Genomic DNA, 16,036 nt, shown 5'->3' with positions numbered 1-16,036 from the left:
AGACAGCAACACTGGTGCGATGCCCGATCTCGGAGCCCATAGGTACATTGCGTTGCTTGCCGGCGCGCTGCAGGTTACTACGTGCGCCAGAAGGAAGCCGTCACCGGCGGCGGCGAGTGGCACGAGACGCACGTGCCGGGCGACCAGAACGCCCTGACGGTCGACAAGCTCAAGTGCGGCTCGACCTACCAGTTCGCCGTGCGCGGATACAACGCGGCCGGCACCGGCGAGAACAGCGACATCGTCACGGTCAAGACCAGCGGTGCCGGTGAGCAGGTCAAGTCGTAAATGATCGCACATTTAAGAGATTCCCGCACTTTCGCCTAAACGTACAACAAAGTGCACATCTTAGAGCAGCGAATAGGCTCTTCGTCTCGTACTTCATTTCGCATGGTGCCTTGGCTTTCTCCCAATCTTTTAATATCTAAAGGGTTGTCACAAAGATCGCGGGAACGACTGCGAGGTGCGGCTTGGTGGTTTTCCTGCTCGACCGACTTGCACGTGATAACGCGGTGACATGTGTGCAGCAAACACGGCGCGACTCATAAAATGGGCCTCCGAGACCTCCCCGAGTGGAGCAATGCAATGTTTACGGAGATACTAGAGGCGATGTCGTAGCTACGTATAACAATTCATCAAGCGCTTCACAAACTTCGGGATTTGCATCGTGGTAAAATGTTCGTCCGCCATGCGTGCAGCTCACTGAGGGAGCACTACCGCGTCATGTTCCTTTTCCGTAAAATGCATTATTATTATTTGCACACTTTCAAGATTTACATCACCGGTTCCGTATTCGGCATGGCAAAGAGGACTCGTACGTATAGCTAGGAGCCAGCTCCACTTTCCCTATTCAAATACATTTAAAACGCAGAAACACCTTTATGAGACAACCACTCGACCGATTTGAATTACTTTTGTTGAAATTAAAAGATAATTTACATTCTAGGTGTTCTAGGAATCATAATTTTTATTTCGCATATGAATAACTTGAATGAACTTTTTTTTACTTTGGAAATTTTCAAACTTTTATTTAAAAATTAAAATTTCTCTTAGAGTTAACATAGTTTAGCTTCTTACTTTTGAAAGCGAAAAAAAAAACTCATCAGAATTAGCAGTGTGTGGTCGTCGAGAAACACAGGTTTCCGTTTTCTCCGTTTTCATGACGACTGACCCTGCAAGTATAAGGGGATGCCAATCTGTGCGTTGCTAGATACGGCCCGCCGAGCGTCGATCGGCTGCCGCTGCTTGGTGGTTGTGCCTGGCGGTCCCTTTGGACAAAGGTTGCTTCGCCGGCAAGCGTGCAGCTACGGAATGCCATCCATGCTTCATCGTCTTCTCGGCGCCAAATAGCTGGTGACGAAAATAGAGTCACCTCAAGATAATTGACAGGTGATTATGCGTCGCGTCAGAACCAGAACCAGTACCACAACATCAAAACCGCCTTTATGTTTATGGCATTGCAGCAAAAGAGAGAGAGAGAGAGAGAATAATTGTGAAACCGAGCTACATACATTATAAGAAGGAAATACGGTTCATTAATTGTTATTCAGCAGACAGATGCTACACACGGGGCATTTGGCCGTCCCAACTGGGTCAAGTCGGGACTCGGGCCTTTTGCTCAAAAGTCGGGACTGTCCCGCTAAATTCTGGATGGTTGGCAACGCTATTACTGTAGAGTCCTCAGTGCGACGATCCTCTGATGGCCATCGTGCGAGTAAACTACACCACTGCCGCCGTTGTTATGACACATGTGCGCTGTTTTATTCTTAGCTGCTGACCTCCGCCATCACGTTCTTCCTCTACGCCGCTCCCACTTCAAGGCATGCTAGCACGCACCTCGATATGATTTCCGCTCAGTGCAATTACTGCTGATTGTAAAAAAACATTTCGGAGACATGCAACGGAAGGTATACCGTTATGGATTCAGCTTGGCACGCGCATAGTTTCATACCGATACTTTTCTTCCTTTGTTTGGAGCAGTCGTTTAGAAATGGCATTGCTCAAGATTACCTAGCTTTACTATCGGCAAGCTTGAGCAAATGTTTAAGCTCATTCCAAATAACGTGCGTATTCAAGAAAATGCTTTCAGTTTATCCGTATTGCTTCAATATACCGCACACGTCGCGCACGCAACCTATGGCGCCGCGTCGCTCTTGATTTGTTCGGGACAGCACGCGGGATTTCTTCATGCGAGAAATTGGCGACAGCAAGGTCTGGCGTTGCGCGTGAACTTCCCGGATGGTGTTCTAACTGTACGAGGGTCCGACTAACGCAGGTGTGATATACGCGGGTGCGCCAACATCTTTCGCACCCTTAGAGGTTTTAACACGCTGAGTAGGGGCCTGTAAAGAAATCGCACAGGCGCCATGCGCTATAGATACGCTTCAAACTAAATTCTAGTGTTTTACGTGCCAAAACCACGATCTGATTATGAGGCACGGCGTAGTAGGGGACTCCGAACGTTTCGGCCACCTGGGGTTCTTTAACGTGCACGTAAATATATATGTACACAGGCGTTCTCGCATTTAACCCTCATCGATATGCGGCCGCCGTGGCCGGGATTCGATCCCGCGACCTCGTGCTTAGCAGCCCAACATCATAGCCACTAAGCGACCACGGCGGGTTATATATACGCTGCCCGTGAAGAGCCGTGCCAGTAAAAGTAAATCATTTTCAGGTTTGAGCACTGATATTGTTTTTCACTTCTATTAATTAATAGTCTGAGAAGATTGAAGATAAAAGCCCTGCGCTGTGAGTGTTATGTTTCGTGACATTTGTTTGTGGGCTGCCATTCTCGAAATTCTGACGAAAATTTAGTAAGATCCGCTATCAGCAAGTTCTGTGATTGAATAGTGTGGCAATACAATCCGCACATACGACGTGGATAGGCGTAAACCATGCATATAGCTAAATATATACAGAGCCCCACGGCGACGCTGACGACGACGGCAAAAATTCGCTCGGGGTGCCCATATACAGTTTCTATCGCAATGAAACGGTTTGACGGCGTAGACAGCCGAGCCACCTTATTTTCGTTTTCCGAAATGGCGCGGCAGGCTGCGTTATACGCGGGCTGTCATGACACGCACCGCAGCGTTCTGCAAATCAGTGGCATGTATACAGAGCTCGCGGCGGCGTCGACGCAGTACCAAAGCTGTCTCGTCTGCGAAGTTTCAGTTCCGTACAAAAATTCGTCTTTTCATTTGCAAATCGTTCGATCGTTAAGGGCCGATTTACGCTCGAGCCGCCCATCGCCGCAAGCCGCACCGCACACGTGCGGTCGCGCGAAATATTGCACGTATCAAACACTTGTGCACGAATTTCGGTTTACAATGTGTAAGTTATACACTGTGCACACAGTGTAAATGGTAATTTGTGCACAAGTGCTGGATACGTGCAATCTTTCGCGCGACCGCAAGCATGCGGTGCGGCTTGCGGCGATGGGTGGCTCGAGCGTAAATCGGCCCTAAGCAAGCCGTGGGAAGTACGCGCATGACGGGCTGACGTCGCGGACGATGTGCAGACGTTAACGAAGCGTCGTTTCCGGTTGTCTCCCCCACTCGCGCAGCTCCGGTGGCCCCGGATCGCCAGTCGCTGGTGCAGTCAAACGTCAGCTCGGCCGTGGTTCTGCTGGGCGCGTGGCACAGCGGCGGCTGCCCCATCCACCAGTTCACGGTCAAGTACAGGCGCCGACAGGACGCCGACTGGACCACGCTGCAGGCCACGAGGCCTCGAGACGCGCGCCTCGAGATCCCGGGCCTGGCGCCGTCCACCTGGTACACGCTCCAGATGACGGCGCACAACAGCGCGGGCGTCACCGAGGCGGAGTACGCGTTCACCACGCTCTCCAAACACGGAGGTATATACGCTGCCACGACCCGGCTCAACGTCGTCCCGGGTGTTTCTGTCGTCATCGCGTGGTCGTACGTTTAGCATACCGGGGGGTGCTTTTGCAAAAGTTTGTTCTTTCTGTAGGGCAGGGCTCAAGAAAATAGCCGCCTTTTCTCCCGAATGGCGAAGCATTAATACACATAGCGACAGCAAAGTATGGGACAATTACACGAAGTATAAGATCCGTATAGTTTTATAGGCCCTATACGTTGCAGTAAACGTTCACTTGCCAAACAAACGAACGTGGTGTTACTCACGAACGGATAAGCATGAACAGATCTCGCTCGCTGACCGCGAGCTCTCGCTGTCACAACGATGGCGTCATTTTAGGAGCAGCGGGGAGCGCTCATGCATGTCCCAAAGTGGCCGTGTCGTGCTGCCGCTCGCTTCGCCGTTTGCACTCCGGCCGCGTCTTTAAAACTCGGATTACGCAAACGCTAGGCGCGCGAGAAGACAACGTGCGTGAAGTCATCAGTCATTTCGGCTCGCGCTTGCATGATCGTATTTCACCTCGCTACCTGCCGCAGACGACCTCAATACGCCGTGGCTCAAGCTACGTTGCTAATGCCGCATGTGCGTCCAGGCACGCGGGCAGGGATGCGCAGTCGCGGCGCGCATTCATAATCTAGAGCGCTCTCGATCACGTGACCTCCGGTCACGGATCACGAGACGACGCGCATAAAGCTGCCGTCCTTCTCGGCTCGCAGTCGCATGCTTGCCCTCTCGCCCGCAGCATAGGGAGCGTAGGCCGCTCTCTCTCTTCGCAATTATACATTCAATACAGCAGGGTGACGGCAACTGTGAAAAACTTGGAGGACGCTTAAGCTTCGCCTTTAAGAGTGGAACGCCGATAGCATTCACAGATCCCTGACTGCTTCTCACGCTTCGCGGCAATTGCAGCTTATATAACCGTAATGTCTACCGGGAAACGCTGGTGGCCACAGAGCTTCACGCTACTAGCGCCCGTAAACATTAGCGCCACATTTCCCTCTATATTTTTTATTTAAAAAATGGCTGTGGCTTGGCTAAGGTTAAGCCCAGGATGCGAAGCATACTAGCCTTTATTTTAGTTGTTGAACCACTGTTTAGCCTTGTGAACTGCTGTTGCTTGGCTATATTTGGTTCGGCTAGACGAAGAAACAACTCATGCATTACTCTGCTTCGCCTTCAAGAGTGAAACGCGATAGCGTTCCTGTTGACCCGCCAAGGGGTGTAAGACAATGGGCAACGGCGCAGTGACTACGCGCCCCGCATTGGACGCGGTGAGCGTCGAGCAACGCAGCGTTCGGCGCGGCAACGAAATGTGCGCCTGAGCAAGCGACCGCATTCACTAGAGGCGCTTTTGTACCGCTTTGAAGCAGCATCCTACTCGTGGCTCAGGAAGTAAATGCCCGGCCTGTTAGAGAATACTTCATTGAAAGCATTTGTCATATTAAGGAAATGTATAATTTGCAAAAAGAAAAACCAACATGGCTCAGTGTGATGACTGAGCTAGCGAATTTTAAGCGATTTTAGCCCTCTGACTGCCAACCAATGGCAGAGATGTTGTCGTGACCGTTGTCTTTTGTTAAAGTGTCTTGTTTTGTAGCCTTGTTGCCATGTCGGTAATAAAGACAAAAAAAAATACTCGTGGCTCAGTGGTAGCGTCTCCGTCTCACACTCCGGAGACCCTGGTTCGATTCCCACCCAGCCCATCTTGCAAGAGTTGAGCCAACGCCACCTAGAAACAAGCGCAGCGACGGCGCGAGTTGGAGCCCTGTTTCTCCTCTGTCGTGACGTCACGGTGTCACGTGGTATGGCATGGGGTCAAAGGTCGTTGAAGGCGACACCGCCGCGCCTGAGAAGCTGGGTTGAGCTCTCGTAATATGCTTCGCATAAAACTCTATGCTTGCGGCCAACTTGAAGGCGAGCTTTCTTCTAGAAACGCGGACTCCTGCGTGGGGCCGATTCCGAAGGTAGTGCACAGCCGTGGAAAAAAAAACTGCATTTTCAGGTTTCTGTTATTATTGTTTCGCACTTTGGATATTTTAGCCTGAGAAGACTTCACATAAAAGGCGTGCGCTGTCGGTGTTTAGTTTCATGACATTTGTTTGTGGGTTGTCATACTCAAAATTCCGAGGAATAACTTTGTCGAGAATATAAAACAAGGTATGAGCAACTTTAGTGATAGAATGGTGTGGCAATATAACCCGCTTATACATGTGATATAGAAAGGCGTGACATATACATATATCGAAATATATACGGAAATTTTCGCTCACGCACAACTCCACCGGCGCTGGCACGGGATTTTCTGCGAAACGGAGCCCAAAACGCCGTCGCCTTAAAATGCGCTGGAGTATATGTATAATTGCTATCGCAATAAAACTAGGTGTTAACTTCAGAATGAAGACAAGCCGTGTCCCCGTCTGGAGTTTTCCGTCTGTTGCTCAGGCCCGCTTCTCGTGGACTCTTCTGCAGACATGCCACTGCTAATTAACGCTGTCTGGTTTTAGTTCTGCCAATTCCTCACAACATTAAGCGTCTAATACCAGGCGTTTCTTTTTACGCGGAATATTTAGAGAAAAAGTCATAGCTAGGCCCCTGCCGTTCTTGCAGATAGGCGCTACGTGGCAGGTGGGCATTAGCGGCAAGAAAACTTTCACCGGTAATTTAGTTTATTATCGCAAGTGTAGTAATCATCTGCTGAATTATTTACTTTAGTGCACATATGTCGCTATTGCGGTATCGAAGCCGAGGGGTAGTGAAGCTATGTTTGCTTAGCAGAAATTTCAATACTATAGGACCCTTTTCGAGGTATACAGCCTTAAAATTTTCTTTAAAATGCATCGGCGTTCAAGTTGATACTTTCCAAACTTCTACGGGCAGGTTTTTGCGAACATTTTAATTAGAACGCTGATGTATTTTACAGAACATTGTAAGGTCCCATATCTCGAAAGTGGCGCTAGTCTTAGGAGTCAATTACACCATATGTGCCCCAACGTTAATCACGAAAAAAGTAGTTTGGTACATTTTAGGTATTAGCAAGATTATCGCTGATATTTCTTTTCACAATGTCCAACTATAGTTATGCAACTTATCTACGATAATGACAAGTGCCTACGTATGACAGTTTCTTTTAAAAGAAAGTGTTTCGCATGAAAATAAACACCTGGTATACAACATCCCAGCCATCGAATCACTCTTCCTCGGCGTCGTCGTGTGCTTTATCTTGTGATCTACAAACATTTCCTAAATACTATCTGTAACAGTTTTAGACAGTTATGGAGGTGCGTTCAAGGCCTCAGCTTGAAGCTTTTGGTGACAGTTGTAGGTGTATTTCTTGTAAACGAGGTCGGAAAGAGATAGAATGACGACTGAGATGAAACAGTTGCCGACACATGATGCGTGATGTCTTTTGCTCCTGCATATGAAACAACAACAACAACAAAAAGTACCGTGGCAAACTGAGCGCCTCCAGAACGCACGAGTGCCGATCCCTGTCGGTTGCTCGCTTGCTTACGATACAAGAACGCACGCGCATGCTGTACTGGGCTTAGAACGTTTCGTATTCTTCGGCAGGCCAAATTCACAAAGCTCTTCGTGCGTAAGATTGCCATTCCCTTCGTTAGGTTAGCTGTTTGCCACTGACCGGCCGCATGCATTCGCTGATGAAAATGTTCAACATAATGAATGTCTGGCGCTTGCGCTTATACGAACAGTTCTAGCGCGAGAACGTTTCTGGGAACACGTAACACGGGTCCAGGTTTCCTGCGTCGAGCGACTTTCACTTCGGTAGGAAGCCAAGGTATCGCTTCACCAGCCAACAGTGTAAGGCTGACGCACACGACGGTCGAACACGCCAATTATATATATAGGGTCGCAGACGGCGCATCACGCATGGCTTGACGTCACTGTTTCACGCATGCATGGCTCGGCGCAAGCAGAAGGGCAGGCCTCATTGTTGTATTGCCGATGTGTTTTGGAGACCATAATTAAGCGCTACTGATGAATGGGTTTCGTCGCTGAACCTCGTTCCTTCGAAAAGCCCCTTCATTCGTGCGTATTCGGACGCACTCCAAAAGCACTGGCGACCTACGTCGAATCAGTCATGTGAAGCTCGCCGCCGCGCTGGCCAACCGTGGCAGCATAAAGCTAACCTCAATGAAACGGCCCACGACCGTGCGCGAGAACTTGCCCGCCGCGACGGTCCCACGGCCTGCGAGGGGCTGGACATTCAGTTTAATGACCCGCTGCTCACTTACCAAGAGATCACCTCCCACTATCGGAAAGGCAGAACCAAATTCCCGCTCCCACACGCCAAACTCGAACGCGCGCAGGCGGCCGCGTTTCGAATGCTACAAACGGACTCGTATCCGTCACGAGGCCTTCTAAGTCACTATAACTCAGAAATCCCGGCAAATTGCCCAGACTGCCCAGAACTTTATTGCTCACTCTCGCACATGCTATGGCAATGTACCGCGTTACCAAAGGGCCCTCTCTCCAGTGAGCCCGAATGGGAAGAAGCCCTCAAAAGCCCGGACCTCAAACTCCAACTCAAGGCCGTCCAGAGGGCCCAAGAACTGGCGGAGCGTCACCACGTTCCCGTCCCGACTTGGGTGTCGCCTACGGTTTCTGCCGGAGGAGTTCCCCGCGTGCGATCTCCAACGGATTGAAACTCCTCAGGACTTCAATAAAGTTCTTGACTGACTGACTGGCAGCATGCGAATCATCAGCGAATCAGCATGCGGTCCTGCGCGGAAAATTTAGACCGTGCAGCTTCACCGTCTCTATATTTCACGTTGCGTAATGCCCATGCTGTAATCAAAGTTGAAAAGCGCATTCTATATGCTTTAGCCCCTTTGAATCACACGGAACGCTATTCAACTTTGATCGCAGCGCCTGCATAATGCAACGAAGAGACATGGGACGATTTTTCAGCGAGAACACATGGTAAATACCTTTATGGTGTTGCCGCACTTAAGTGCCAACTCATCGCTCACCTTGCAAATTTCTGATACTTAAGGTACAGCTGACGTGGTTTACCCGTTTATATGTAAATTTAGTCATCTTGTCCGCCATTTTGGAGCACCACTAGCGAAAGGCCGTGCCTTCTGTTGCCCGCAACGTCGTGGCAACGTCGCTCTAGTAAAGTGTCCGCGTCTTTACGTGCCGTCTATACACTCACAGGTGACGCAGACGATTAGGACTATGAAGCGCAAACACTGTTTTAACTCGCTCACTGACCTCGCAGCGGCAGACCAGGTGACGCCCCGGACCGAGGTGCACCGCGAGACGTCGTCGGTGGTGTCTGACGCGACCGTGGTGGTTTCGGTGGTGGTTTCGTTGGTCATCGTGCTGGTCCTCCTGGTCGTCGTGTGCATGGTCATCCGCAGGAAGCATTCCTCCGGCAGTTCCCAGAGTGGTACGTACGCCAACGGTAAGCTTCACGAACGCAGCGCGCGCGCGCAGATGCATAATAAACGCAGTACGCGCATTTGTTAATTGAGTATTGCCGAAATACGATATATCTGAGTTCGCCAGACCCTGAACAAATTTATGAAAATTTTAGCGCTACAATTTGGAAAGGACGAGAGCTAATATGGCCACGTTAAACAAGGTCAGGAATTTGCTATAGTTATAACGTACAGCGCTGCAATCTGCTCGTTTGACGGCATTGTGTACGTGCGATGTGTCGGTGTTCTTTCACCTAGCGATGGAAGCAAGCCAGTCAAGTGCATGCTTCCGTCTCGAGCTATTGCTGGGGAACCGATGCAGCAGCCAGGCTGGCTCTTTGCACCTCATACCACGAGCGTCTTTGGGACACCATCGGCTTTCTTCTTTGCTAACTCATCGAGAGTAGCTAACTTGAAGCAATGAATATAACAAAATAAAATAAACACTTTTGCAAACCGAGCCTGCTTTTCATATTCCAAGGTGTCGTAAGTGTGGAATATGTGGAATTTCGAGTTGCACCGATCTTCTCCCTAGTTCTATTTACAATTAGATACATCGATATTGGACACCACTAATCTTTCGATTTCATAAGTCGAATGGTTTCGCCTTGCACTGCTTCTGAAATATCGTAAGACAAGAACATTAGAAGGAAACTGTTCCATTTTGAAGGCTGTGTCATGTATGGCCACCACTACGCCAATGGAATACGTATTAAAGCCAATTTTAAAAAAAAACTGACTCCGGGAAGATAATATTTGTTCGATGTTCCTCTTTTTCCATTACGTAGTAGTGAGCTCAGAGGAGATATTAAAGGTATGGTGGATGAATGGTCCTAAATGTAGAAAAAAATGCTTGTACGAAGAAAACTCGACATCTCGTCGCTGCAAAAGTTGATGTCCAGTGAAGCTGTTGAAAACCACCACCACAACTGCTGAGGGGAGTGTGCAATGCTTTATGGCTTTATAGTAATGGTAGGAGTGAGAGTAATGGTAATTTTGACAGCAACCCTCCCCCCCCTCCCCCCCCCCCCCCCCCGTCCACAGCCGTGCTGCAACAACATTGAAATCAGTTGCTAGGCTGGTAATATATACGAAAGGCTAGTGACGTCACTCCCCACGTCGCAGGCTGGCGTAACCGCGGCAGCTTGCGCAACAGTAATTTTTACCGGGAAAATTTTGCGGGGAGTGCTACGTGCTTCGCATTGCTATCACGAGCGCCGTATTATCAATTATGTGGTTCGTATGCTTGTTTTTAGTTTGTTCTTATTGAAACGTGTGCTGTTCTGTATGTTGTCTGCGTGATTTCAAAGAATGTATGCACTGTTCGCTTCACTTTGCCTATTGCTTGTAGCATCTGCCTTACAGAAGTATGAGCCGTTGCGTTGGGGTATGAGTCATTGATGATGATAGTTTTTGACGTGCTGTTCTGTGTGTTGTATGCGTGATTCCAATGAACGTAAACATTGTTCGCTTCACTCTTCTAAGTGCTTGTAGCCTCTTCCTTACGGGGGTATGAGCCATTGCTTTTATGGGTATGAGCCATTGATAATGATAGTTTTCGACATGCTGTTCTGTATTTTGTATGCATGATTACGAAGAATGTAAGCACTGTTCTCTTCACTTTGCTGAGTGCTTGTAGCCTCTGCCTTACAAGGGCATGAGCCATTGCTTACGGGGGTATGAGCCATTGATGATGATAGTTTTTGACATGATGTTCGGTATGTTGTATGCGTGATTCCAAAGAATCCAATCACTGTTCGCTTCATTTTGCTGAGTGCTTCTAGCCTCTGCCTTACGGGGCAATGAGCCGTTGCATTTTTCGCTCGCTTAAGGGGCCATGAGCCATTGATGATGATGTTTTTCTATCGACGGACGCGAAAGAATCCCGGGATCCTAGCCACACACAGCTTCACTGTAAAAATATGTTGCAGGACGCGCGCCGAGGAAACGATATTGATGGACTAAAAGGATGAAGTAGACAAACCATTTATTGAAATCTTAGCAGAGCCGTCCGTCTGTTTGTGCTGCTCAGCGTCGAAGCGACCAGATTAACCAGCTAGCCTTGTCTACGGCGTCTGTCACAGTCAAGCTGTAGCTTCGGCAGCGGCACGTGAGGCCCCATAAATGCGTCAAGTTACAACCGAGGTGTAGTCAGTACGTTCTATAGATGTTTGAAGAAGAATACGACCTTCAGTTGTATTACTGAAATACGCTTCTGCAACAGAAGAACGGTTTCTTGCCCTCAGAGGGCGCTCAGTGAGCCAGAAAAGACGCAAAACTAAAGACGAGTGGCAACACCGCACTACATATCGCGCGCCAGCTTGCCATGACGTCATGGGATTTGACTGCGCCTACGCTAACGTCCTTGGTCTACATGGGCTTTATTGATTGCATTCTGAAGACACTAAAGGAACGACCCATGAAATTTCCATAAATTTTCCTGCGCTCAAAGAACGGTCCCAAATACGAGAAAATAATTTGGAATGCATAACATCACACAGACCCAGTTGCACTGAGGTTTCATCGCGAAATTCACGAAAAGAAAAGTTTGGCCTTCATTTTCTCCAGCAATAATCACTTTTTTTCCCTACTCCAAATCAATTAAAACAAAACTTCGAAAGAATACTTTACCAGTCCTAACTGATATTGTGTTGCCCTTTAGTGTCCGTTTAATAACAAGGTATTATTTGAACTCTAAGTAGCTGTGTAGCAGCCTTACGAACCACAAGGACGTGGACAGGCTGTTGATGTCACTACCGGCACCCGTTTTTGCAGGCAGCTCGCTTTACGGCACCCGAAAGAATGGCATGCAAGAGGCCATGCAGATGAGCGACCTGGAAGGCAAAGTGGGCAAGGAGTGCTCCAGCAGTGCCTTCTTCCCGGCACCTTACGCCACCACGCAACTCGGCGCCAGGGGCCCAGAAAAGAGGACGGACCACATGGTGAGAAGCGCTCCTTTACGCGCGACTTGCATACGCGCCGCTGCGACGCGGTTTAAAACGCACGCTCGTAAATGACAGTAGTAACATACACTTTTTATTAACATGTAAAGCTTACTTCTCTGCAGTACGATGCGTTATGAGGAGAAGCCCGCTTCTGTTATTCCCTTCGTTTTACAAGCCGCAATATGTGTATGTGCGTTGAAAGCATGCACCCGTGCGAGTCAGCTCAAATACTATCATGAAAACGGTAACGGTCGTTGTGAATAAAGGCATGCCAGCCAGTATTAAACGTCGGCTAGCTAGTTTTCGAGTGTGGCGCTCAAGTGATTACACCTTATTAGGGCTTAGGACACCTTGTCAGTAAAGTCCTCCCTGCCTTTCTCTCATTTGCATTTGCATTTCTCTCTCTCTCTCTCTCTCTTATCAGTAAAGTGGTTCTATCATTTTGGGAGATGCTGTCCTGAAGTTAACGTCTGACGAAATTAAGCATTTCGCAAATTATGCAGACACAGTATTATGCTTCTTATAGGGAAGTGAAACACAAAGACGACGTCATTTTTTCTTACTGGAGTGTAGTGACGCTTTGACAAACAGTAGATATTCCAGGTTGAAAAAACACATGTAAAGTAGCCTGGAACTACGTTAACCTAAAGCCTGTCAGTATTTAAAAACACCCTCCCGGAGATCTGTTGATAATTATCTCGTGGTTCGAATATACCCTCTCTTCTTAAGGAGAAAAAAAAAATAAAGACAATTTGACTTTAGGCAGCAGTTCTATCTCGTAACGAGTTTCAGAACATGCAGTATGAAAGGTACGTTCGATTCACTTTGCACTTCATGAACTAGTTTAGTGCAGTTCAATATGCCAGTTCTGTGCTCCTGCGAAACTGACGTCATCTCCTGCACGAGGCCTTATACGCCTCTCCCGCAAGTGCACGGAATTAACTCGTTCTGCAAGTTCTGCGTGAAACCAACAGCGACGCGTAGGCGACGTCATGTGTTGCACTGGTGAAACGGTTAGCTACATGTAACCTCTCCTGAATAAGTTCAGGCTTATCAAATGTAGCTTAAACGAAGCTCATATACAGGGTGCCCCAGCTAACTTTAGCCAGAGTTTAAAAAAATATGCCGATGCACTCTAAGACAACGCCACAAAATGCGTATTGTTGACTATTGTATGGTGTAAGCCGCACTATTTTTTGTATTTTCCTTAATTGCATAGTTAGTCAAGATTAATTAACCAACATCTGAAGCAATGAAGCTAGGCAAAAAAAGTTTGATTAGAAAGTTGTAGAGCACTTTGCGAAACGTCCGATTAAACAATTTATAACTTTCTATCTATTGGGTATTAGTGTTTTTCCGCTTATTGCACATGCCCGCGAAATACCAAAAAAAGAAAGGAAAACACCACGTAACATGCCCAATTGCGCGTTGCGATTGCAGCGCTCTCAAACGTTTCTCGTACAAACGAACATAGCATCTAACAGGGTGTACTGCCGTGTTACTCTCTCCCTACCATGGGGAAAAGGGGTGTTCTTGTAGGTTATTGCAGTTTTTTTTTTCTGAACGAACCACTGCACTGAATATTTTGTGTAATACATAAATAAAAACCAGAATGAATGCGCTTTTCACGCATTCAATATTTATTAACGAAATATATGTCATAATATATATATAAATTGCCAGAATCAAGATTTTGGAACAACACTAAACAACGCTTGTAAAGACACGTTTGTATCTACTAAAAAAAGTATGTAACAAAAATTATGACATACAAAATGTATTGTCATCTAATAGGCACTAGATGCGAAAAAAAAAATTAAAAGGTTTCATTTAACAAGTATTCCGCTAGAAAAATTTATCTACAAGCATTACACCTGGGAGTGCCGTTCTGCGGCCGCCGATGTTTCGGGTTGGTTTGCGTCGTCGTCGCTCTCAGAATCGAAGTCCGACGAGAAGGCAGCATCCTCGGACTCACTGCTACTTGATCCATCGATAACATGAGCCGCAGACGCAGCGGAATCACGAAATCTGCGATATTTCGAAGCGCGCGCACCGCTTCCGGAGGCAGCCATTTTTGCTTCCTACTACTCGGAGCGTTTTCAAAAATTACCGCCCCTTGGGAAAAAAAAAATTGAACGGCTTAGAAAAATAACATATAGTTCTCCTCCTCCACGTCCGATGGCGAAGTGTGTGCATGAGCGGTGCGAAAGGTCTCGAAAGCGGCGTTTCCAACCATCGTTGGGCGTGGTACGGAAAGAGTTAAATGGAGACAGGGCAGTGAAGCAGGCGTTGGCTTTGCGGTTTACGCCACCGGTGAGCTTCCCTCGCGGCGGTTTATGATAGCGATAAGCATGCGCAGCGGCAGCACACCAGGCTAAATGCTACGTTCGTCGGTACGCGGAACGTTTGGCAGTGCTGCAATCACGGCGCACAAATGTCACGCGGTATTTTTCTTTATTTTTGTATTTCGCGGGCGTCTGCAATAAGCGGGAAGACACTAATGCCTAATAGATATAAAGGTAGGAACTGTTTAATCGGACGTTTTGCTAAGCACTCTGCAACTTTCTAATTAGAATTTTTTGCCTAACTGCGTTGCTTCTGAAGTTGATTAAATAATCTTGACTAATTATGCAATTAAGAATACAAAAAATAGTGCGGCTTATTCCATACAATAGTCAGCAGCATGCATTTGGTCGGGTAGTCTTAAAGTACATCGGAACATTTTTAAACTCTGACTAAAGTTAGCTGGGACACCCTGTCCATAAAGGAGATTTGTGTCGAGCGTTCTTAGCATCTGTAGCTGATCTCCTAACTATGTCATCTACTTTACTCTTTCTTTTAGGATGAGCCCCTCTATGCCACTGTGAAACGAACGCCACGGCCGCCAAGGTCTGACGGTCACATATACCAGTGTCCAGGTGAGGAATTCACTGTAGACAAACACATGCTCGTAAAACATCCGCAACAGAAGAAAATGCACCCCAAAAACCTCCTTATAAGGTATTTTATTATACGGGATTCTACATACAGACCTGCATGATTACACTTGAAATGTTTTATAGAGGCTACTTCGTTATTGATCAATGATCATCCACTGGACAAATGAAGCATATACAGTGCTAAAAAGCGGGCACGTCCTGTGCTACCAGTGCTTAACGGAGAGACGAGAATTAGGGGCCGGATTCCTGATTAATAAGAATATAGCTGGTAACATACATGAATTTCACAGCATTAACAATAGGGTGGCAGGTCTTGTTGTGAAACTTAATAAGAGGTACAAATTGAAGGTCGTACAGGTCTACGCCCCTACATCCAGTCATGATGACCAGGAAGTCGAAAGCTTCTATGAAGACGTGGAATCGGCGATGGGTAAAGACAGAACAAAATACACTATACTGATGGGCGACTTCAATGCCAAGGTAGGCAAGAAGCAGGCTGGAGACAAGTCAGTGGGGGAATATGAAATAGGCACTAGGAATAGCAGGGGAGAGTTATTAGTAGACTGCAGAACAAAACAATATGCGGATAATGAATACCTTCTTCCGCACGCGGGATAGCCGAAAGTGGACGAATGACGAAACTACAAATGAAATAGACTTTATACTCTGCGCTAACCCTAGCATCATACAAGATGTAGACGTGCTCGGCAAGGTGCGCTGCAGTGACCATAGGATAGTAAGAACTCGAATTAGCCTAGACCTGAGGAGGGAATGGAAGAAACTGGTACATAAGAAGCCGAGCAATGAGTTAGCGGTAAGAGGAAAA

General features: G+C 47.5%; 1 protein-coding gene across 2 annotated transcripts in view; it reads left to right on the top strand.

Annotated features, from left to right (window-relative positions):
* Positions 1-16,036, top strand: part of LOC135909687 (cell adhesion molecule Dscam1-like) — a 301,290-nt gene that overhangs the window by 282,022 nt on the left and 3,232 nt on the right. The window contains exons 20-24 of one of the 2 annotated variants that reach the window (XM_065441717.2): positions 74-268; positions 3,569-3,859; positions 9,125-9,295; positions 12,102-12,268; positions 15,114-15,189. In XM_065441717.2, coding sequence (XP_065297789.1) covers positions 74-268; positions 3,569-3,859; positions 9,125-9,295; positions 12,102-12,268; positions 15,114-15,189 — 900 coding nt within the window. Of the gene's footprint in view, positions 1-73; positions 269-3,568; positions 3,860-9,124; positions 9,311-12,101; positions 12,269-15,113; positions 15,190-16,036 lie in introns of both variants that reach the window. The other variant, XM_065441716.2, reaches the window with a different exon arrangement.

Source organism: Dermacentor albipictus, chromosome 3 (genome assembly GCF_038994185.2).
Source record: "Dermacentor albipictus isolate Rhodes 1998 colony chromosome 3, USDA_Dalb.pri_finalv2, whole genome shotgun sequence".
Lineage (NCBI taxonomy): Eukaryota > Metazoa > Arthropoda > Arachnida > Ixodida > Ixodidae > Dermacentor > Dermacentor albipictus.
This window is presented reverse-complemented; position numbering and strand designations above follow the sequence as displayed.